This window comes from Anguilla rostrata, chromosome 11, assembly GCF_018555375.3.
Source record: "Anguilla rostrata isolate EN2019 chromosome 11, ASM1855537v3, whole genome shotgun sequence".
Taxonomy (NCBI): Eukaryota; Metazoa; Chordata; class Actinopteri; order Anguilliformes; family Anguillidae; genus Anguilla; species Anguilla rostrata.
In genome coordinates, this window is record NC_057943.1 from 39,298,792 (window position 1) to 39,324,195 (window position 25,404).

Consider the following 25,404-nt stretch of genomic DNA (forward strand, 5'->3'; position numbering starts at 1 on the left):
GGAAGAATCTTGTATCAACCGTGTGGCCCCACAAAATACCAGAAAGTTCTATAGATGCAGTATAAGGTGGTGTGATACAAGCCTCCTCACAGCAGTGTCAATAATCTGTGTGTGTGTGTGTGTATGTGTGTGTGTGTGTGTGTGAGCGTATGTGTGCGTGTGTTTGTGCATTCATTACTTTATTTTTTGCATGACAAAAAAGCTTAATTCTCCAATGTACAGTGTATTTTATGCATATATACCGTTTCAGCAAAACACATTAGGCACTAATGCAAAGTGTACAAATGTAGTAAAATCATTACAAATCTGCTGGAGAGATTTTCCAAGATTTATTAGAGTTTTTATTAGTTTTTCAGTGATATACTTGAAAGGAATACCTGTATGCTATAGTGCAGTCAAAGTAATTGTAGTCTATTTGCAATTGATTAATCTGTAAGGAACAGCTGTCAGAATGCCCTACCGTGAAGAAGGAGAAAGGACGATTATTTACTTCGGTCGTAAGCAGTTTCAGTTCGTGTTAATGCAATAACATATAACTCCACTGGGGGCGATCACATACCAAAATATGCCTGTGGTTCAAAAACTTTCTTCTAGTTATAATGCATTCATTGACTGTTTCATGCTGCTTAATCCATTCATTCTTTGCCCTTGCCTTCTTTCAGAATTTCCTAAATCAAACTCAAACGTTAGTGCGCATTAATTTTATTTTAAGCCCGTGGAAATTCAAAATTGGCAGCTCTTGTAAGGGTAAATATTGCAGCCCACTTTGAATGACGTAGGCCATCTAAAGAATTGAGGGTTCATTCGAAATGTATGTCAAAAACATTTATGGACTCCTGTGTCATTTAATACATTTATTATAAAATCGATGAAAAAATGAAAAAGGTAGAATGTTGTTTTCATTTCTACTACTACCACTACTATTACTACTGCTAATACTATTGTTTTTGCTGTTGTTGTCGTTTGTGTTGTTGTTGTTATTATTATTATTCTTTTTTTAAATAATAATAATAATAATAATAATAATAACACAAACGACAACAACAGCAAAAACAATAGTATTAGCATTAATTAAATAAATTATTATTATTATTTTAAATAAATAATAATAATAATAATAATAATAATAATAATAAAAAGAAGAGGAATAAGAAGAAGAGTTATGATCATCATCATCATCATCAATGTGGTATTTAGTCAAACAATAAAAATCATAAACACTGACATACTGATTTTGTCACGAAATCATTTTTTGTCTCTAGGCTTAGATGTTCCGAGTTTAAACTACATTTCCCAGCACTCCCCGAGGGGGAAAAAAGAAAAGCGTTGTCGAGTTTCAATGTCATTTACATACTTTTCCCCCTAACAGCAACGGAAACAGTGGGGAACCGGAGAGCCTAACAGTTAGTGATCTCATACTCTTAACTTTAAAGATAAAAGCAAAACATAGATAGGATAGGCACGTGAAGCTGAAGATTAACATTACAAACAACTGCCGTTTTATAAATATTTATTGCGTTCAATTTTTTTTAAAACTTTCATGTATTTTTGTTCTTAATTTTTAAACCAACAGTCAGCTCATAAAGCCTAAAGGAAGACTGCTTGCTACGTCTGCACTTCTCATACATTATCTGAATTAGCCTGTATCACAGCCATTAAAAAACGCTTTGGATTTAAATTAACATTGATCCACTGTCGGGGAAAGCTGTATGTGGAAAAGTACACTTCGGTTAAATCGCTGCTGTCTCCCATGTGAGGGTTGGTGCCAACGCCTTTTTTTCTCTCTCTGCTCCCCGGTTATTACGGCTGCTGAAGAAATCGCTGTGTGTATTTTGTGTTGCTTCTAAAACTGAGAGTTTGAGTTTTATTATATCGGTCTCTCTACGAATACTTATTGGTATTTCAAAATGGGATGTACGCTAAGTGCCGAGGACAAAGCGGCGGTGGAGAGGAGTAAAATGATCGATCGGAATCTGAGAGAAGACGGAGAGAAAGCGTCCAGAGAAGTCAAACTGCTGCTGCTTGGTGAGTATAGAGAGCTGGGGCAATACCACGCGATTTGGTAATTTTACCCAACCCTCTTATAGTGCATTGTATCTCAAACCACGACGGCTGCTTTCTTGCCAGTCTTGCTCTACCTCAGCGATTTTACATGGCTACTTCGTAGCTACATTTCTGAAATGACACAAAAACCGCACTGTATTAGCCTATAAGTATGCAGGATGGTTTGTTTCCTCGCCCACTTCGAGTAGCCACTCGATAATATGAAAATGTGGTTTCGTTCAATTATCAGTCATTTAAGCGAACTAAATTAAGTTGCTTAAAATGAGAATAATCTCGTCTGGTGTCCGTGTCTAATTGTGCTGCATTTCGTTGATAAGTATGTTTCAATAATTGAGCAATCATTCAGTGGGCGACAACAATCGAATTGAGTGAATCTAATCTGAATACATTGCCTTCCTATTTCGTTCATACAGGATATATTGCCTGCTACTTGTAAGGCAATGTGATATATAGTACAATGACATTTATCAGTTTCTTCGGCCAATAGTTATCGAAATGGCAGATCATTTAATTCCAAACGCTTGTCTTAGACAGCGATGTCCTGTTGGGTTTGAAACGCTAGACATTTCACCATTTGTCCACCAACTGGAAGTTGATCTAAAGTTTTGCGTCGTCATTCAACGCTGTGGTCGGGGCGACGGCTGAGTTGTAATAGCACTTGATTAAGAGCCGATCAGTGACGTATCTTCTGGATTAGCACGGCTTCCAAATACAATAATAACAACGTAGCCAAAGCTCATAATCTTCCACAAGACTACTCTCCATGTCATATCTGTCAAATAAACCAGCAAGATGCATAACGAATATGCTGTCCGGATGGAATGTGTCATTGCGCTGTTGTATTGCGTTTGAAGTTTAAAACCGTTGCATATTTTTGAATGATTGCCAACTTTTTAAAATTCTGTTCTTATATGCTTCTTTCGATTCTGGAAATATGGCAGAGATTGCACACTAGATTAGAATTTTTTTGTTAGAAAGTCAGTAATAGAGACTTTAAGGGAATTTAGGCCTTCATGTACTGATGCCTTGTATATTTAACATCAGTACGTAGGCTATGCCCAGTGCTCCTGGTTGTGAACTTTAATTTACACTAACTGAATGTAGATTGGAAGCTGACACCCACTAGACAGACAAATCCGCCATCGTTTCCATGCACACACTTTCTTTTTGCTTGCTACATTACAGCAATATATTGCAATAATAATGTGCTCATTGGAACCTGTGTGACTGCTGATATGTAGGAACTGTGTGGCCTTGACAACAGGAGATACGAGTTTCATTTTACCTCTTCGATGCTGCCCTGCTTAGTTCTTCCACGAGGGAGCTAATGATTAAAGGTGTTGGTAAGGTCTTCAGAGAAAACTGCACTTTGCAGGGATATGAGATTTCTGCTGATTTGTGTGGTTTTTTATTCACAATAGAAGGACCCGGAGAATTTGACATATTCAAGGCTGCTTCCCAAACCCCAAGCTGAATCACTCCAGTCCGTGGTCCCCTGATCTCTCTGAGTGTTCATTGGGTGTGGCCTGGTCACCAGTGGGCTTGAACACATGTGCCAGAGTTGCAGCAGTACAATGCTCATCTTTTACCAGACATCCTGCAGCTCTTTAATTTTGTATGGACAAAAAAAGATTTTAAAAAACACCATTAGTCAGCACTTAATTGCTCCGTTACATAAGAACATTAGAATAGAGAGTGATGAGAACAGGCCATTCAGCCCATCTAGGCTTGTCATTTTAATGTGGCTGATTACAAAGCTAACCCACCTGAGCTGGTTTCTTAGGTCTGGATTGCTAATTCTAAGGTGAAAACTAAACCCCAGCATACCTTGCAGATTTCCAGGACCCAGGTTATTGACCTCTCAGCTACAGGGAAGGCTACTTACACTTATTACACAAATACAAATTGTACATTATCCCCAGTTTTTGTGCAAATTAGAGGTTGAAATTTGCAGGTGAATGTTCTTTTGTCAACCGGCAGGCTACAGGTACGCACACGTTTGTGTACCAGTGCCCAGCGGCAGTGTATCAGAATCTGAATAAGAATCCTTTTATTTGCCAAGTGTATTTACACATACAAGGAATACATTTACAAGTATATTTACACATACAGGGAATATATTTACAAGGGCATTTACACATACAAGGAATCGTTCTTCGTGGTTGCAGTGTGCGTAGTTAAGGCAAGGAGAGTAGAAGAGACACTAAGGCGATATAAGACGGAGAATAGAATTACATACGCAGTAGAAGTGAATGTAAGGAAATGTGTTGTCGTGGTCTCTGTGAGATGCAGAGCAGATAACGTTTGCACAGCGTTTCGGAGAGCATGCTGATGGTGCAGCATGCTGTTTGCGATGAGCAGGAGATTACCAGCTATGCACCTTCTCCCTTGAACGGTGGTCAGGGTGAAATGTGCGCACTTCTTTCTCTTAGAGCGCCAAGAGGCGTCCCCCGTGCTACGCCTTCCCCCAGCGAGTTAAAGGTGCGTTTAGTTGCATTAAAAATGCAAGCTGCAACACAGATGTCGTTCAAATGCAGACAGCTGGCTATAAAGTTACAGTACATACTGAGCTCTCACACACACACAGCCAGCCTGCGAACAGGCTATCGTGTTATCAAGGCAATTTCTCAAAAGTGATGACATCACTGTTAGCCTAATTAGTGCTCTGCGTGCTTTTCAGAACCTCGTTAGCGGCTAGCGGTTCCTGCAGATGAACTGAACTGACCCAGTCTGGGTGGATTCTGCCTTGTTGAACTTTTTTACTTTCAACAACCTGGTTTTCACGCACATCATTGTTCCGATTTTGTTCAGAAACCTCAAGTACTATAATTCTAGTTGCAACACATCCCATGGGAACATCGGGTTAAACCTGTATTACAAGTAGCCTATGTGCACAATCCAAATAAGATCCAAGGTTGCGCATCCCTCATACATGAACACCTTAGTCTGTTTACACCTCTTAAACATGGTCTGTGCATATACAGATTCACAAGGCATTGTGGGTGTTGAAGTCAGCCGTCTAATTTACTGTAAAAAAAAATAAAATAAAAAAAAAGTCATGGCAAGCGCAAAACCCTCACTTCTGGACTGACGAAGAGACCAAAGTCTGCATTAAGAGATTTAAGCATTGTGCAGTGTTTGAACAGCAGAAAACAGCAATTTGTTCAGTTACACAGAACAGATTAGACACTGAAAGCAGTGTATTTTGCAAGGGCTGTCAACGTTAACATGTTAACTCATGCGATTAATCTTAATTACTATTATCAATTACAATAGTTAAAGACTGGATAATAGATGGGGGTGGTAGATAGGGAACCTGGTCATAGATATGCAACTATGGGGACCATCGCTGCCAAAATAAGAAATTATGAGAATTAACTGCATTAAAAAACGTGTGAATTATTTCAATTATTTGCATGAGTTAATGCGCTAATGTTGATAGCCATAATTTTATGACAAAACAATGGCAGCAGTTCTAGCCCAGCACATTTTAAACACTTCATACACATGGAAGAATTACTAAGACACCTTGGGTTATTCCTTTAATGACGCACATAAATGGTTAAATAAAGGTAATGAATGAGTATGACCCTAACTGGAATAAGGATTATTATATGGAATGTGGTGTGCATGTACATGTGGTCAGTGTAATTCCAGTGTTACAGTTTTATCATAATGAAGTATACTTGTGAATTTATCCCTTTGACACTGCTGACCTGCATGATATTATTGGTTTATTTATCATTTAAAAAAAAAAAAAAAAAACTTTTATTGTGACTTTATTTCTGTTTCAACAGATCTTTGCCATCAGACCGATGAGTAGCCTAACTGTATACTGAATACAGGGCTAAATATGGTCCAAAGTGGATCGATCTTGTGAAATGGGCCTATGGTACACATTTTGTTTGAAATGCTGTTTTGGGACAGAAGTTTGAATTTATAAGTTAATTATATCAGTACTGTTTAGCCAAGCCATTATCAAAATCACAGTAGAAAACAGCTTTTGAAAGGTTTGCTCTTTGATTTAGGAGAACATAATGTGGAGAATGAGGCGTGTGATTACATTAGTTTTTTAGATCCTGGAGGCAAATTTGGAACATGCGGAAAGCATTTTTGGGAGGCTGCAATTTTGTAAATGGCGTGAAGTGCACAGTTCACAAATAGTGTACTCAAATGTATTATTGAATTTTGTTGCTGTTCTGGTTGTTTATTGCTGAGAGTTTTAATATGTCATGTCTGAAGTTTTGCAGCCTGGCACATTGTAGATTTTGTGTCAAAGGTTTGCCTGACAAAACCATTTCCATTGTTTTGTTTTTGAGGTACACACTGAACCAAACTTCAGTTATGATTCCAACAAAAATACTTTACATACTGTACAATGGCACAAAACCACACACAGCAGCATAGAGTGCAGCTCAAGCCTTTATTTCGCTGACCTCTCACATTGTTTCTTTGTTCAGTCTCGGTCTGTGGCTTTTTAAAGTCATGGTTAGGTTTCTAGGGCTAGGCTTATAGCTCATTAATTGGCTTCCTAGGACTAGGCTATAGCTCTTTAATTGGTTTCCAAGTGAAGCTAGTAACATGAATTATATAAGTATAAACTCTCACTTTAGCTTGCTGTTAGTAATGAATATGCTAACAGGTATAATCAGTGCCTTTGGGAAACATACCATATAGCCAAAGTACATCACAGCTTCATCATTGTTTTTTGCAAGAGCAAGGCAGTGTACTTGGGAGCCCAGTAGCAGACCGTGATTTGCCACTGTAAATTGCAAACAGTGTTTGTGATGCTTGATTGCATGCTAGCTAATATAGGCCGCTAGCTAATTGATAATTTGCTGCTTGGCTGAAGTTAGGAGAGCGTTCTTATAATGAAAATCACACATCCTATAAGATTGTATAACCGTTACGGTATGTTTCCGTGCATTTTATAAAATACGTGGCTGTACGATTGCTTGACAGATGTTCTGCAGGCATGTATTCTGGATCAGACCTGGGTCAAATAAATATTTTAAATTCTTTAGGCCTGTAGACAGCAGTAAAATTCCTGCAGATTGTCTTGTAATTTATGAGCGGTGAGGGCGGATTCCCCCGTGAACCTGGACTGAGTCCTGAAGTGCTGCAGGTCTCTCTGCGAGATTGTTAAAGTCGTCACAGGGGCTTCACCCTTCGGTGCTGCACTTCATTTTCCTCCGCCTGGCTCTCACAGTCACAGATGGTATATTTCCCGACAGATTAGACTGAATTACTGTTGTGTCAAAGTGTGCAGCACCTCAGTCCCTCCACCATTTAGTATAGGCTACCTGTGTCAGTATTGGTCTGTGATCTTTAGTGTGTCGGTATTGGTCTGTGATCTTTAGTGTGTCGGTATTGGTCTGTGATCTTTAGTGTGTCGGTATTGGTCTGTGATCTTTAGTGTGTCGGTATTGGCCTGTGATCTCTAGTGGATTAGTGTGGGTCTGTGATCTTTAGTGCATTAGTGCAAGTCTGTGATCTATAATGTATTTGTGTGGGTCTGTGGTCTTTAGTGTATCTGTGTTGATCTGTGATCTTTAGTGTATCTGTGTCGATCTGTCATCTCTAGTGTATTAGTGCTAGTCTGTGATCTTTAGTGTGTTAGTGTGGGTCTGTGATCTTTAGTGTATCTGTGTTGATCTGTGATCTTTAGTGATCTGTGTTGATCTGTGATCTTCTGTGTTGATCTATCATCTCTAGTGTATTAGTGCAAGTCTGTAATCTATAGCGAGTCTGTGATGTTCAGTGTATTAGCCTAGTGCGTGTCTGTGATGTTCAGTGTATTAGCCTAGTGCGTGTCTGTGATGTTCAGTGTATTAGCCTAGTGCGTGTCTGTGATGTTCAGTGTATTAGCCTAGTGCGTGTCTGTGATGTTCAGTGTATTAGCCTAGTGCGTGTCTGTGATGTTCAGTGTATTAGCCTAGTGCGTGTCTGTGATGTTCAGTGTATTAGCCTAGTGCGTGTCTGTGATGTTTAGTGTATCTTGCTCATTATGTCAGACCAGGTTGTGAAAAGTTGCAGGAGAACAGCAGGTGAATCACAGGTGGGAAACTGGATTAGCTGAGCAGCCAAACAGAAACAGAAACAGAAATGGAAACAGAAGACGGAGAGCAGACCAGCTGCCTTCGTTTAATGAGAACTCTCTTTCCCAGTGATCACCTGGGGAAGTCTAAGGATCGCCTAGCCAGTCGCATGTAGGAGGTGATTAGGTGGGTGGATTGTGTAGCCAATCAGGTGTAGAGGTGATTAGATGGATGGATTGTGTAGCCAATCATCCATCCATAATTAGGTGGCCAGATGGCAAGAGCCAGTTTCATAGAAATTATACCAGAGCATTGGGGCTAACACCCCTGCACTTCTCAGAAATGTCACAGGAACTTTAGTGACCACAGTGAGTCAGGACCTCAGTTTAACATCTCACCTGAAAGACAGCACCTTCATCAGGCTGCTGGGGTATTGGATTTTCAGTTTGGTTTAGAGGGGCACATGCCCCCTACTGCTCCACCAACACTCTTTCACCAGCAAGGTAGTCTCCCATCCAAGTGCTGACCAAACCAGTGCCTGCTTAGCTTCAAACGTCATTATTTAATACATAAATGCAATGCTTTTACCATGTGATGAACCCTCTGAAATTCAGATCTCTGTTTGGGTGGGGTAAAAATTTCACAAGTTAAAAATGTGAGCTGAAACAATAGGAGAGGGAAATAGATTTCATTATTTTTCATTTCAAAATGACTAATAGGAAAATTGCGCAAAGGTTCTTACTTCTCTTATTTAGAGGGATGTTGCAGCAGTCTGTTGGGTAAGGCTGAACTGCACAGATGGCAGTTTATTGTAATGTTTCTTATCTCCACTGTGTTTCTTTATGGAAGATGAAAAATATAACCGCTTGAGTGGCTAATGCTAACGGTGGCGAGCTCCAAGAAAAAGCGATTATCCAAAGGGAGTAGTTCATGAAAGTGGTGGATTTCTGTTTATTTCTAGCGTGGGGAGTCTCTGAAGATTACACAAATTTTGACAAACACTAGCGTTTCACATAAACGGCTGGCATGAAGACTAGAACTGACTGAATGTGAGAAAATAAAGGCACTTAAAACCGTCTTCTTTAGTTGCTGTGAAGACCAAAGAACACAACTTGCATCCTCCCCAGTGCTATAGTGAGCCATGCTGTGGAAACTTGGAGAACTCCTCGTAAAACCAGCATTGTATATAAAGTAGGCTACATGTCATACAAAATTATGGGCATTAATATGGAGTTGGTCCACCCTTTGCTGCTATAACAACCTCTTGTCTTCTGGGAAGGCTTTATACTACATATTGGGCATTGCTGCAGGGATTTCCTTCCATTCAGTCAGAAGAGCATTAGTGAGGTCTGGCACTGATTGGGCGATTAGGCCTGGTTCACAGTTGGCTTTCCAATTGATCCCAAAGGTGTTGATTGGGGTTGAGTTCAGGGCTCTGTGCAGGCCAGTCAAGTTCTTCCATCCCATTCCTGACAAAAACCATTTCTCGTGGACCTGGCTGTGTGCTCGGGGGCATTGTCATGCTGAGACAGGAAACGGCCTTCTAGAATGTCTAGAATGTGATTGAATGCTGTAGCATTAAGATTTGCCTTCCCTGGAACTTTGGGGCCTAGCCCAAAACCCAAACCATGAAAAACAGCCCCAGACCAAGGGGTGTCCAGATACTTATGGTCATATAGTGTACCTTGGATAGCCTGCTGAAGTATTGTAATAAGCGCGCCTTTTAAATTTGGTTCAGCCTGGCGATTGTATTTATGGTCCTGGTCCTGACAGCTGAGAGGTGTGAGTTTGCCTGTTAACAGTGTAGACGGCGATAAACCCTTCCATCAGAAAAATGTCTCGGGAGATGACAGACATTAAAATCTGTCAACCTGGCAGGGAGACATCGTCTCATAACAGAAGAAGAATGCACATGTTGGAAAAGCCAATTTTATGGAGTAGAAACTGAGACAAGGGTGTGAGGAATGTCACACAAGGAATAATACCCATTTTTGGAAGGGCCAAATATTTTATATTTTTAGTGTGTAAACAAGCTAAGCAAGCCGTGTTTAAAATACTGCATGAGTGCAGGAATTCCTGACTGCTGCAGCACAATGGAAGCCATGACAGAGGGCCCAGACTTAAGGCACCAGCTTTAGCATTGGGGGAATGAGGTTGTATGACCCCCAAAAATGGGTGGAGCGACGATACGCTGTCAGCGACTCGCCAGTATGAACATTTGTTCTTTGCTTTGGAAAGCACGGTCATTTGATTGGCTCACAGAAGTAAATTGTGATGGGATTGACAGCTCACTGAAACACCAACCATTGGGGTGCTTTTTGAAACCTCACGCATCGACCATTAACCCTTTGAGGAGTAGGTTATTTTGGAATGTTTTTCAAAATTCTAAGTCAGTGTTCTAGAACTACTTTGCTTTCAGTTACTATTAGTGATTGTTACATCAGCATTAGAATCTTCAGTGAAGAACATTCTATTCACACATTTGTGATTGTACACCTTAAAGGGTTAATATAGCTTTAGCATTCATTTGCACTGTGAAAGCACTTCCCAGCAATGGGTGAAGGGTCCAGTGACTGTTGCATGGCTGGAGAACTTGACTTTGATTTTGGCTTGGTGGAGCTCATTTCTGATGATGTGCAAGAACACAGATGTCAACAGTTTGCAACAGAGTGAGTTTGCAAAACAAAGTGACTGTAAGAACAGGAAGAGCATATACTCTAGTTTGCCAGAAGAGTTTAGCGTACAATCATGTGCGGAATCGCATGAAGCTGACTCTCCCAAATGTCAGAAAAGTAACTCATAGTTTGTTTGAACCAGGGGGTTTTCACTGTCCAGTCTTATCTGAAAAGGGCCTTTGTTTTAGCCCGACACTGAGACACCTGATATTAATTAGTTAATCGGGTGCTGTAGTGCTGGGATAAAAACAAAAAGCCACACCCATGTTGGCCCCTTTTTAGAAGAGATTTGACACCTCTGGTTGACCCCCCTGGTCTGACACCCGGACTGTTGTAATTACTAGCGTTTATGCCTAGCTTTGGACCTCAGCACAGCATTTTTTAAATTGAAAAACATGAACTTCAGCTTAATATTAATCACTCATTTCAAATGACTCATAGAACATTTGCATGAATAGCCCTCTTTCTCTTGTTCGGGAACAGTTCATCTGAAGTGGTGTGGCTGCCTCTTCTGCCTTGTAGTCCCAGAATATGTGATGGTGTTATGGCCAGGTTATGGGTTCGCACTTCATTAATTTCACCCAAGGTTTTTGCTTGCTCTTTCTAAGATGAACATTCACCTTTTTGAATATATGTGGTTTGAATTATTTAAACACATTTATTCCCACTGCTTATTTCTTCCTCAAATTGTGGATTCCCTCAGCACTGCTACATCATCTGTGGGTTTGGGAGAGCTTGTGTCGTAGCACATGTCGTAGCATGTGTGTCATACCGCGTGCGTCATACCGCGTGCGTGTCATACCGCGTGCGTGTCATACTGCGTGCGTGTCATACCGCAAGTGTGTCATACCGTGTGCTCGTCTGATCTCTCTCTCTTTCTGTATGTACAGACAGGTGACAAGTTAAAGGAAAAACCTGAATAAATTAGGGGAAAAACATAATGAATTCAGGTGCTTCCATACAGGTGTACTGCATGATACAATTAAGCAGTTAGCACCGTATCAAGCTCTGTTGCTGAGCAGGCCCAGTTGACCTCAATTTCAGATCAAGATGGCAAGAGGAAAAGAAATAAGTGACTTTGAACGAGGGTTCATTATTGGGGCAGGGATGGCGGGAGCTTCAGTCACAAAGACTGCTCAGCTGGCTAGTGTTTCAATAGGAGCAGTGACCTAAGTGACATCTGCTTTTATTATCAGTAAGTAGGGTCGGAAAATTGTGGTGGAAAGCTCATATTCGATGACCATGATGCTCGTGCATTAGTGCGATATGCAAGTAAAAACCGAAGAGCAACTCTTCCTGGTGACTGAGAATGTCAATGCAGGACGTGATCAGACTGTCAGCAAGAACAGTCTGTTGACTGCTACATAGAGAGGGATATTATAGTAGGGTTGCAGTGCATAAACCCCTCATTTCAAAGACAAATGCACATTTGAGAGTTCAGTGGTGCAAAAACCACAGGCATCCAGAAATGTGGAAAAAAGTGATATGTTTTTTTTGGTGGCAAGGCGGTCTTAGAAGTGCTGCTGTGTGTGGGAGACGTGTGGAAAAACCAAAAATCAGTAAAAAAAAAAAAATAATAATAATAATTTTGTCAAGAAATGATGCAGTCCTCCACACAGCAATCCCAGAGTGCTGAGACTGGGCAGGACTGGGGGCCCCTGGGGGCCGATTGCTGTTCAGCACAGAGCTGGATGCTCCGAGGCCCACGCTCTCACAGGCCTTTCGTTTCCCCGGCGTGCTCCGAGTCGGCATGGAGACCGACAGAAAACAGACCGCCGAGCCGCTAGAAGAAATATTAGGGTGGTCTTCTTCTGTGAGACGCGTCTCCTTCTGTGAACTCTCTGAGACTGAACTTCTGTCCCACTGACCGTTGGCTGCCTCAGGTGGGATTTCCCGCTGGACATTCGAAACAGTATTTCAGGACGTGAAATGGAAGAAATCTGATTGCACAAGGCTCACAGCCGTACAGTACTCTGAGCTCTGCTTGATTGTGTTGTTTGTAACCTTTTGGTAGTATGACCCTGACCAGTTTGCTTGTACACTTGAGGTTCTAGGAGCCCAAACAGGTTGCTGGTAGCTTTAAGGTACACTGAGCCTGATTCATTTTTCCCAAACTTCATTTGTGGAAAAATGCTCCAAAGTCAGCTCAGGGTTTTTCATAGTTGAGATAATGTAAGATGTCATTATTCTGGTGGGGAGTTGGTATAAAGTACTTGTGCATGTTTTCAAATATAATACAACTCCATAGCAGGTATTAAAAGTTCTTCTTGCAAAAATGTGGACTACATTCAGATGATTGGTCACAGCAGAGCAGAGGTTTTGCCCATTGGCTAGTCTGAGTAGGGAATTTAGCATGTGACTTGGCACATGGATCTTTTATGGAGTAAATCATAATTTATGCAGTAAATCAAGTAATTTATTATATATTCCTTTGCCTGTGGATGAAAATGTATTGTTGTACAGCTGAGGGAATGCTGGAATGTTCCTAGCATGTAGGCTTGTACAAACCACCTGCCAGCAGTAGTTCCCTCCTTGTCATTTCAAAAAAAGGGAGGCACAGAATTGTTTCTTTTTCCTAGATACTGTGCTGTTCATGCTCTTGATGAAAGGTTTCATTTTTAAATCTTTAATTTTTTTTAGGTGAAGCCCTTTTGCTGGCATGAGCTTGGCTAAAGGCAATCTTTTAACACACTCAGTGTTTTCCTTAAGCTTTACTATAGTATACAACACACATTTTTGCAGACTCAAGTTTTTCTAAATCAAATAAAACAAAAATAGAATTTCCTTTGCACCTTCCTGATCAGGTTTCTAGTTTCCCAAAATGCACTTCTTTTCCCCTGGTCATGGACTACCTCAGAGTCTTAGGCTGAGTTGATTGGCTGTTCCCAGCTGGCTGAAGGTTCTAGTCAATTTGAAAATGAAAGGGGAACAGAGTCCCTCGCTGCTTTGGCAAGTCTTCCCCCAGCGACAACTGAGGACATTCCAGTCAGGGAGCCGGTAGTGAATGTACAAGCTCTGACTGAGATTTATCAGAGCACGGTGATACGGAAGGGAAGCTGAATAAAGGCAGAGCCATTCTGATGCTTGTCCTTCTAGTTTCCATACAGAACGGCAGAGCTGCTTATTGCAGAGCTGATTCACTGGATTTGTAAATAATCATTTTCCAGATCTAGGGGAATTATTCGAGTTTGGGAAAGATGGCGGCATGAAAGTTACTGAGAAATATGAATAATGAAAGGTAGAACAACGGTCCAACAATCGACAATGTCGTAACTTCGAAAGAAAGCCTGCGGTTTTGAATGCTATCTCAGTTGCGCTGCATAGGTTCTGTGGAAATAAAAGCATGCCTGTTCCCATGCACACACACATAACTCAGCATGCTGTGAGCCGGCCACTGTTTTAGTGTTACCATTGATGAGATACAGCTCTAGATGATCTGATGCCTCATATTTCCTGTTGTTCGTCCCCACAGGTGAGTACGCCCTGTTCCTTGTGGGCCCAGAGGCTCCTTATTGCCCATAAATTTTCTCGCCGGGTGGGGAAAAGTAAATGGATGGCGTAGAAATGCGGGAGTCATGACATAGTTTATTAACGAGTGTTGAGCCCGAGAGTTCGTTGAGCTGTGTGTTGTATTTGCGATCTTCCCGCTTCAGTGAAGAATGTTGTCGGAAACATCGACCTCAGAAGCCTTGACTGCGGCCAGATCTGTTTGTGCGTGTAAACGGAACCAGAATGTTCCTGCGCAAAAGTCACCTTACCCTGTCGAGCAAGGGGCGCCCGGCCAGACAACACTGTTTGTTTTGACTCGTGGAGAAGTCGAGCTGGGGTGTTGGATTACAGGCGGCAAAGTACATGCAAAACATGACGGAAGATTTAAGGGGAATTTGCGGAGTTGTGGCACAGGCATGTGCAGGATCTTGTGCAGGATCTTGTCCAGGCCTGTCCTGGTTTAGCCAGCACTGGATCTTGGGCAAGAGCAGGCTGTCCCGCGCGCGTGAAAGGGGCTCCAGAAATCTCACCGTTGTGCCGATTCCTGTTCTCCTCTTGTTTGCGCGTGTTTTGCTCGGTTGTTGGCAAGAGTGCCACTTAAGGGGCTGATCCAATCCAACCTCGTGTTGTTCTGCTCTTTAGCAGAAATCGTATAACGCAAAGCCGAACCGGGCTAAGGAATTTCAGCCTGCCGTCAGGCTTTGAGTTCAATTCAGTTCGGTTTAGTCACTGCGTGGTGAAAGTAAAACCGTTCGCTTGGGGAAGTAAATCGCCCCGTTAGTGCCTATGATGCAAGCTTTTGCACGGGGCGTAACAAAAGCTCTGTTGAGGAAATGAGGGAATTTTAAAGCAGGTTTAACGCGCAGTTTGTGCCGGGTAACCGATTTCTATGCCACCCACATGCCCTCGCTGCAGGCACCGAGAACAAAGAACAAAATCTCTCCACGTGGTCGAATAATCCAGAGACGTGTGCAAACACCGCACAATGTTCATGACGCAACGAGAAAGAAAGCTTCTGCAAGATACAATTAAGAGGGAGAGAATTAGTTGCCGACTGTTACCGATTTCTCGGCTAATTATATGCTTGAGAGAAAAATGGGTTTGAGAAGCGATGTTCTTTAAAGGTCACTTTAGAAGTTGGGCAATGATTTCAGCCGTTCACCAGAAGATGGCTTCCTCCGCGAGCGTTTGTCCTTTCCCGTCCCTCTGTGCGTCTCGTACGCAAATGGAACGCGCTGGAAATATATAAATCGAAATATATTCAGACACTGCAAGGCCTCACAATATATTGGCAAATATACAAATTATTTCCACTTTTTTCAATTATTGCAGTATGTAGACCTATGTGAAATATATTGGTGTGAAATATACTTTATGTTTTAGCTCAAATGTCCGACTGAAGCCAACAGACCCAAATGAGCTGCTCTGTTACAGTGCTTGATGGTCTAAACGAGTCGAAAGTCAACTCTCCTTTTGTGTTGTGCGCCCGCACGTTGTGTGTGATCAGTATCAGAGCTTAACCAACGGTTATATGGCACATACTGATCATTTTGCAGTGTGTTGCTAGCCTTCTAATAACTTAGACTTTTGCTAAATATATGCTTATTATATTAGTCTGCATATTTTCTGTACGTATGCTTTCCTGAAAGAAACGGAAAAGAATGAAAAAGAACGAGAGAAGGAACTGAATTCCCGTTAGGATGCAACGCGCTAACGTCGCAATGCGCTAACGTCCCCCCCCCACTGCCGACTGCTTCTGGAGGATTCTTATTCCTGTGCTCTGGGTGGGTGGTTTGGCCAGTCCAACAGTCTTTAGGCCAGAATACAGCCCGTGCAGCCAAGTTTGTCAGTTCACTGGCAAAACATTCATTTCAAAAGCAAAAGTTCCAATACAATTTGCAGAAGTAATCAGGGAGAAAAAAACACAAAAGACAGGAAAGAAAGGAACATTATGTGTCCGTGCAGTTTTCATAATGCCGTCTTGCTAAACCACTGAGGACATTTTCCATATAGAAGGACATGACTTGAGAAATGATTGGCTAATGCAATGCAGGTTCAGCCCATTTTCATTTTTTGTTAAAGGGGAACTGCACCAAAAATTATTTTGTATTTTCCTGTGTTCTTTGGCCATAATATATATAATAAAAATTTGGTTCTGAACTTCGAAATTCATCCTGTAGAACAGAACCATCCCTTCTGCATATTTTGACTAACCAGGTGCCACGAAATGCACCATCTGGCTAATTTCGAGCTTGAGTCTAGACATCCTATTCATGACGGGCTTGTAGAATAATGGGGGAAAACTTTTTTTGGGTGTCCTTCCAGTTCTGTCATTGCCTTTATTCTGAAACCTGACACTGGCATTGTTAACCTCACTAACTGCTCATTAAAGCCAGTATTTTCGGTGTTATACCAGCTAATCCTCATTTGTGGCTCAAAATGGCTGCCACATGGGCGTGGGGACCAGAAGAGGCTCCCCACTTCAATGTGAAGTGCTTTGAGAGCACTGCATCAATCCAACCCATGATATCAGTTATAGTTGTTACTGCTATTAGGCTACTACTAATGCTGTAGTAGGTAATCTGGGAATTTTTCATTGGGGAAGTTACAACATGGTGCACACATCTTTCACTTTTAGTTCCTAACATTTTTCTTGCCACCTTAGTGCAAATGAATGGGTGAAGCAGCGTACAGTCTGAGAAATAAAGGTACAGTGGGTGTACTTATTTGTTTTTTGGGGAACAAATTTCCCAAACGTACCCTGAAAGTCACGCAAAAAAGCTACAAATGAATTATTGCTAGGGGAAAAGGTTTATGTCCCTATAGGGTACCACCTGATTGCTCCTAGGGTACGCACCGCGACGTTCCTGGTCTGATTCCTCCTAGGGTACGCACCGCAGCGTTCCCGGTCTGATTCCTCCTAGGGTACGCACCGCGACGTTCCCGGTCTGATTGCTCCTAGGGTACGCACCGCAGCGTTCCCGGTCTGATTCCTCCTAGGGTACGCACCGCAACGTTCCCGGTCTGATTGCTCCTAGGGTACGCACCGCAGCGTTCCCGGTCTGATTGCTCCTAGGGTACGCACCGCAGCGTTCCCGGTCTGATTGCTCCTAGGGTACGCACCGCAGCGTTCCCGGTCTGATTGCTCCTAGGGTACGCACCGCAGCGTTCCCGGTCTGATTGCTCCTAGGGTACGCACCGCGACGTTCCCGGTCTGATTGCTCCTAGGGTACGCACCGCAGCGTTCCTGGTCTGATTCCTCCTAGGGTACGCACCGCAACGTTCCCGGTCTGATTGCTCCTAGGGTACGCACTGCGACGCTCCCAGTCTGATTCCTCCTAGGGTACGCACCGCGACGTTCCCGGTCTGATTGCTCCTAGGGTACGCACCGCGACGTTCCTGGTCTGATTGCTCCTAGGGTACGCACCGCGACGTTCCCGGTCTGATTGCTCCTAGGGTACGCACCGCGACGTTCCCGGTCTGATTGCTCCTAGGGTACGCACCGCAGCGTTCCCGGTCTGATTCCTCCTAGGGTACGCACCGCAACGTTCCCGGTCTGATTGCTCCTAGGGTACGCACCGCAGCGTTCCCAGTCTGATTGCTCCTAGGGTACGCACCGCAGCGTTCCCGGTCTGATTGCTCCTAGGGTACGCACCGCGACGTTCCCGGTCTGATTCCTCCTAGGGTACGCACCGCAGCGTTCCCGGTCTGATTCCTCCTAGGGTACGCACCGCGACGTTCCCGGTCTGATTGCTCCTAGGGTACGCACCGCGACGTTCCCGGTCTGATTGCTCCTAGGGTACGCACCGCGACGTTCCCGGTCTGATTGCTCCTAGGGTACGCACCGCGACGTTCCTGGTCTGATTGCTCCTAGGGTACGCACCGCGACGTTCCCGGTCTGATTCCTCCTAGGGTACGCACCGCGACGTTCCCGTACTGATTGCTCCTAGGGTACGCACTGCAGCGTTCCCGGTCTGATTCCTCCTAGGGTACGCACCGCGACGTTCCCGTACCGATTGCTCCTAGGGTACGCACCGCAGCGTTCCCGGTCTGATTGCTCCTAGGGTACGCACCACGACGTTCCCGGTCTGATTGCTCCTAGGGTACGCACCGCAGCGTTCCCAGTCTGATTCCTCCTAGGGTACGCATCGCAACGTTCCCGGTCTGATTGCTCCTAGGGTACGCACCGCGACGTTCCCGGTCTGATTGCTCCTAGGGTACGCACCGCAGCGTTCCCGGTCTGATTCCTCCTAGGGTACGCACCGCAGCGTTCCTGGTCTGATTCCTCCTAGGGTACGCATCGCGACGTTCCCGGTCTGATTCCTCCTAGGGTACGCACCGCGACGTTCCCGGTCTGATTGCTCCTAGGGAACGTCAAACCCGGTTCCATGTCGAGAGGACTCATTTTTTCATTTTTTTAACGCCTGGCTTTTCGGTTTGCCGGGCTCTGAGGTTCGCTCCTGATTTGGCGTACCGCGACGCGCCTGGCGTAGCGCGCTGACCTCCCTTTTTACCGGAGCCGCGAGGCACGGCTGGTCTTCCGAGAACACGGACAGCGCAGGAGAGAACGCCGGAGGCCCGGGAAATAAACGGAGACTCACCGAGCCAGAAACGAGCGCTGAAACGTCCGCTGTCCTGCGGTCAGGAAAAAATATGCACTGAGACGCACTGAGACGTGTCACTGATACAGGGAGACGATCTGAATATGGACTAGTATTTATGCATGCAGCTAATGCGCTTGACTTGACTTAAAAATAAAAAAAATTTAAAAATCGGTTCAGGAAACTAAGGCAATTTAGTAATAGGCTATATCAATTGTGGGTGCATAGCTGCTAAACTGTATAAAGCTAAAAGGTAGACACATTGTAAACAGGTTGTAATGTAATAGACTGCATTATATAGCGCTAAGCGTAAATGAGCACCTCAGGCAGTTAGAGTTGGTAGTTCTGTAAGACAGTGCCCGCGGGTTTGACGCAACTCATGCGACTGTACTCGGTAATCGCATTGGTCTATTAGGATTGGAGTACTGTAATAGCAATTTAGCACACGCTGTTGTCCAGAGCCCCTTACAAAAGTGCACACTTGAAGGTTTAGGGAAATAGCAGAGATTCAAGTCATCAGGGTCCCAACCAATAGCGTTCAGCGTTATATAACCCTGCAACTTAACAGTAGGTGTTCTAGTCAGTGCAAGAGGGAGACTGACGTTAAAGTGTTTTAAGTAGCAAATGGATTTGAGTTTGAGTTTGGATTTGGGTGTATCAAGCCCATTTTAAAGTTTTGGCCATTCCAGTACATTCTACTATTTACAACCAATACACTGTCCTGGGTGAGGATTTTATATGTTCCTGCTGCACAAATATTTCTATAGATAGAATTCTTAAAATATAAATGCAATTTTTAAAGGAGTAGTAGGCTAACTAAGAAGAAGAGATTGTTTATAAAGTTGCGTACACTTTGTTAGATGAGACATAGACTAAACACTTAACTGTGTCTGGCCGTTTTAAAGCAAGTCGCAAGCTAGGCCCTTTTCTCCGTCGACTGTGGAGAGGGAGGATTTATTAGGTCAAACAAGGCGAGCTTGGATTCTCCCCCTGAACACACAAAACCGAAGCTCTACGGTTGGCTGGAAACCATTGGCTCTGCCTGAAAAGAGTTTGCCCTCTTAAGCATGAATGCCATTCATAAATAACTGCCCTTCTGCTGCAGGCGTGCACATCCAGGAGTGTTTTCAGACCGTACTGGCAAAAGCCAGACGCATTAATGCAGCCTTTACTGTGCAGGCAGAACTGAACTGTGGGTATTTAGCCAGACGGGAACTGAAATGATGTGGAAAGAGCGTTTGAGGGTTGGGGGTTGTGGCTGGGTTAGAGTTTGGGGTGGTGGCTGGGTTAGAGTTTGGGCTGGGTTAGAGTTTGGGGTGGTGGCTGGGTTAGAGTTTGGGCTGGGTTATATTTTGGGGTGGCGGCTGGGTTAGAGTTTGGGGTGGTGGCTGGGTTAGAGTTTGGGGCCGTGGCTGGGTTAGAGTTTGGGGTGGTGGCTGGGTTAGAGTTTGGGGTCGTCTTTTGGTTAGATTTTGGGGTGGCGGCTGGGTTAGAGTTTGGGGTGGTGGCTGGGTAAGTTTCGGTCGCTGATTGTGTTCCCATAATTTAAGCTTCCGGGTGGCCGCTCCCTTTGTGCTGACTAAGCCCCTCCTGACCACAGCGATTCTGCAGCCCGACAGCAGCTGCCGTCCCTCACTGCTGCTCATATTAACAGCACCTCTAGCTGCCCTGCTGGGCCCTGTGGCCCTGTGCCTCTGTGTGGCCCTGTGGCCCTGTGGCCCTGTGGCTCTGTGGCCCTGTGGCTCTGTGGCTCTGTGGCCCTGTGGCCCTGTGGCCTTGTGCCTCTGTGACCCTGTGTGCCTGTGGCCCTGTGGCTCTGTGGATCTGTGGCTCTGTGGCCCTGTGGTCCTGTGGCCCTGTGCCTCTGTGCATCTGTGGCCCTGTGGCCCTGTGTCTCTGTGGCCCTGTGGCCCTGTGTGGCCCTGTGGCCCTGTGGCTCTGTGTGGCCCTGTGGCCCTGTGGCTCTGTGTGGCCCTGTGGCCCTGTGGCTGTGTGTGGCCCTGTGGCCCTGTGGCCCTGTGGCTCTGTGACTCTGTGGCCCTGTGCCTCTGTGGCCCTGTGGCTCTGTCTCTGTATTTGTCCCCCCTTTGACTGGAAATGTGTATTGTAGGGGCATAAACTGTGAGTCCTGTGTGTTGGCTCTGTATAAGGCTACACGACACCATCAGCCCTTCACACCCCATACCTCTCCCCCATATGCTCTGTCACAACTCATATCTTCACCACCATTCCTCGCACAACACCATTCATACCTCGTACACAACATATATCTTTCTACACACCTCAACCTCTCAAACCATCACTCTCACACACACCATCACACCCTCTCACACACACCATCATACCCTCTCACACACACCATCACACCCTCTCACACACACCATCATACCCTCTCACACACACCATCACACCCTCTCACACACACCATCATACCCTCTCACACACACCATCAGCGGTTGCATTAATGCAGGAGTCTGCATTTTTTACATACACTGCTTTCTATAAATACAGATATCTGGAGGTCTTTAAAAAAATTACCCGTTTCATTTAGCCAAATGGCTTTTGGTGTCTGACACTTTTGTTGTTTATTGATCATGATATTTAACAGGCATTGGTAGCATTGCAAGACTCAAAGAGAAAGCACTTAATTTGAGTGAAAAGTCGAAAATTAGATGTCACGCTCTAGCTCGCTTGCTCAACATGAGTAAATTAAAACAGAAATTACTCCTGGAGTTTTTTAATCATCATACTCTCCACAGCATACCCTCTCACACACCATACATTAAACCCTCACCTCACACACCACACACCTCACAACACACACTCACACACACTCACCCTCTCACACACACCATCACAACACCTACTTCCACACACACACACACACACACACAAACACAAACACACGGGCACACACACACACACCATTATACTCTCTCTCTCACACACACAAACACAAACACACAGGCACACACGCACACACACACACACACACACACAGATCTGACGCTTTGTGCAGTCTACAGAGTCTGGGTTGCGTCATTGTCTTAAATAATTTCTTCTAAATGAGGAACCGGAACAGCGAAGGCCACAGGCTGTAATCCTGGGTGCAGTGAATCCAGTCTTCCACCGCACACCGTGTGCTCTGCGACACAAGCCAGCATACGTGCAGATGACTTCGCGTAATTCAGCTGTGTCTGACATGTCTGTGCTGCAGCGTGAAGGACAGAATGGCACATTAAACTTTATTTTCTGACATGTTTACTGTAAGAAAATAAATAAATAAAAAGTCTCCAGTAAGAATGGTCCCAGTCCAGCCCCTCCCCCCTCAGAGGAGTCAGAACCGGAGCCTTTGTTTAGACACAAAGGCCTTACTGACCGTCTCTTCTGAGCGTTTCTCAGCCTTACTGACCGTCTCTTCTGAGCGTTTCTCAGCCTTACTGACCGTTTCTCTCAGCCTTACTGACCGTCTCTTTCTCACAGCCTTACTGACCGTTTTTCACAGCCTTACTGACCGTCTCTTTCTCACAGCCTTACTGACCGTCTCTTTCTCTCAGCCTTACTGACCGTCTCTTCTGAGCGTTTCTCACAGCCTTACTGACCGTCTCTTTCTCACAGCCTTACTGACTGTCTCTTTCTCACAGCCTTACTGACTGTCTGTTTCTCACAGCCTTACTGACCATCTCTTTCTCTCAGCCTTACTGACCGTCTCTTTCTCTCAGCCTTACTGACCGTCTCTTTCTCTCAGCCTTACTGACCGTCTCTTTCTCACAGCCTTACTGACCGTCTCTTTCTCTCAGCCTTACTGACCGTCTCTTTCTCACAGGCTTACTGACCGTCTCTTTCTCACAGCCTTACTGACTGTCTCTTTCTCACAGCCTTACTGACTGTCTGTTTCTCACAGCCTTACTGACCATCTCTTTCTCTCAGCCTTACTGACCGTCTCTTTCTCTCAGCCTTACTGACCGTCTCTTTCTCTCAGCCTTACTGACCGTCTCTTTCTCTCAGCCTTACTGACCGTCTCTCACAGCCTTACTGACCGTCTCTTTCTCTCAGCCTTACTGACCGTCTCTTTCTCTCAGCCTTACTGACCGTCTCTTTCTCACAGCCTTACTGACCGTCTCTTTCTCTCAGCCTTACTGACCGTCTCTTTCTCTCAGCCTTACTGACCGTCTCTTTCTCTCAGCCTTACTGACCGTCTCTTTCTCTCAGCCTTACTGACCGTCTCTTTCTCTCAGCCTTACTGACCGTCTCTTTCTCTCAGCCTCACTGACCGTCTCTTTCTCTCAGCCTTACTGACCGTCTCTCACAGCCTTACTGACCGTCTCTTTCTCTCAGCCTTACTGACCGTCTCTTTCTCACAGCCTTACTGACCGTCTCTTTCTCTCAGCCTTACTGACCGTCTCTTTCTCACAGCCTTACTGACCGTCTCTTTCTCACAGCCTTACTGACCGTCTCTTTCTCTCAGCCTTACTGACCGTCTCTTTCTCTCAGCCTTACTGACCGTCTCTTTCTCACAGGCTTACTGACCGTCTCTTTCTCACAGCCTTACTGACCGTCTCTTTCTCACAGCCTTACTGACCGTCTCTTTCTCACAGCCTTACTGACCGTCTCTTTCTCACAGCCTTACTGACCGTCTCTTTCTCACAGCCTTACTGACCGTCTCTTTCTCTCAGCCTTACTGACCGTCTCTTTCTCTCAGCCTTACTGACCGTCTCTCTGGAGCGTTTCTCACAGGAGAATGCAAATGCGCACCGCCGTAGTCGCGGCAGACAAACCGCTAGGCGCCACGGCAGGCCCCTCCCACGGCAGGCCCGTCCCACGCTGCTTTGCATATCGCGCAGATGTTTATGGAAATGGATCGACGCTAACCGCTAACGGTCTCTCTGGCTCAAAGCCTTGCACCGCGAGGCCCCCGATTGGCCAGAAATCTCCTGAGCGGTACGTCCCCCTCTCTCTCTCTCCGCTCTTTGGATGCTTTCCTGAAAGCCTCTCTCACCTGAGAGAGAGGTGTCGTTCGCTCAGGGTTCATAGAGACATTTACTCCCTGGGTTTTCTTCCATTCTGTGTCAAAAATCTCCTCCTGGAGCGTTAAGATGAGCTTTGTGTGATTGTCTGTTTGGAATACAGGGTGACCATGCAGTAGGTTTACTGTTACATTACATTACATGACTGGCATTTAGCAGTTGCTCTTATCCAGAGCGAATTTACATTTACATTGCCTCCATTCATACAGCTGGATATATACTGGGGCAATGCAGGTTAAGTACCTTGCTCAAGGGTACAACGGCAGTGTCCTACCCAGGACTCAAACCTGTGAACTTTAGGTCACAAGACCAGTTCCTTACCCATTAGCCTATACTACACTGCCGCCTTCTGTATTTGGGGTACCCTGGTGTTGAGCTGCTGTTGAACTAAATGAATATTCATGTATTCTTTATACATTTAGGCTAATAAACGCACACACGTACAGGTGTTTGGGCATATTAATATGTATGCCCAATTAACTTTATTAATGAAGTCGGAAGGCTTTTTACTGTGCATATGCATGATGCATATACATAATGTAGCAGCATACTTATTAGGCAATCACAATTGAGAATGAATCCAAACCATATTAATATGCCCTGACATACTGGCTGCTTAAACAAACGTGTCAGTATTATATCGCTGGAACTACTTCTGACTTTTAAAAGGTTATTCTGAATTCTGCGACATCCTCAGCTGCAGTGGAAATTGCATTTGAAGACTGATCAGTGGGCCCATGCAGGAGTTTTCAATAATAGCGGAACTCATATATAACTTACATGCACGACTACAAGAGTGGAACAAACTCGTAAAAAGTTAGATTGATTCCCACTGTTAAATCGTTTCCGCTGTTTTTTTTATTGTGGTAGCATGCCAGCTTCTCGGATGTTTTTCTTCTGTCAGCGAATCTGGATAATTTGTTATAGAACATCTCACTTGCTTACTTATTTGGCTAGCAGTAAACAAAGCAACTGAATATTATATAGGCCTATAGCTGGTGAACTAAAAAGGGAGACATGTATGGTAAGACTACCTGGAATATCTGAAATTCTCTATTCCAGGATATTAGATCTGGTGACACAGAAGGTCATGATGTATGAATAACGTCTATCTTGCTTCTCACGCCACTGGCTGACTTGTCATGCAGAAGGTGTGGATATCCTAAAATCATCAGAAGATAGACTGGAGTCTGGATTGGATTCTATTCCATTCTGTAGAAAGGCCAGAGTCCCACATAATAGTAATGATAATAATAATTGCTGTTGTTGTTGTTATTATATTGTTAATTATTATTTGTGTGTTGTAGTAGTAGTGGTGGTGGTGACGGACGGTGGTATTAATGATGATATGTATTTTTTGCAGATAATATTACATATATAAAACTCTTCATCAGCATTTGTAAAGATCGTTAAAGCCATAAGTAGCCCAACATAAATATTCATAACTAAATATATTGTTTTGTTATACAAACTGGTTGGCAGGGACGTGCTCTTTGAATAATTTGATGTT

At 44.2% G+C, this 25,404-nt stretch overlaps 1 protein-coding gene across 2 annotated transcripts in view; it reads left to right on the forward strand.

Annotated features, from left to right (window-relative positions):
- Positions 1–1,345: 1,345 nt before the first annotated feature.
- gnai3 (guanine nucleotide binding protein (G protein), alpha inhibiting activity polypeptide 3) overlaps positions 1,346–25,404 on the forward strand; it is a 57,871-nt gene continuing 33,812 nt past the window's right edge. Inside the window, exon 1 of one of the 2 annotated variants that reach the window (XM_064300007.1) lies at positions 1,346–2,025. In XM_064300007.1, the coding sequence (XP_064156077.1) occupies positions 1,908–2,025 (118 nt within the window). In that variant the 5' untranslated portion in view covers positions 1,346–1,907. Of the gene's footprint in view, positions 2,026–14,227; positions 14,250–25,404 lie in introns of those variants that run through there. The other variant, XM_064300009.1, reaches the window with a different exon arrangement.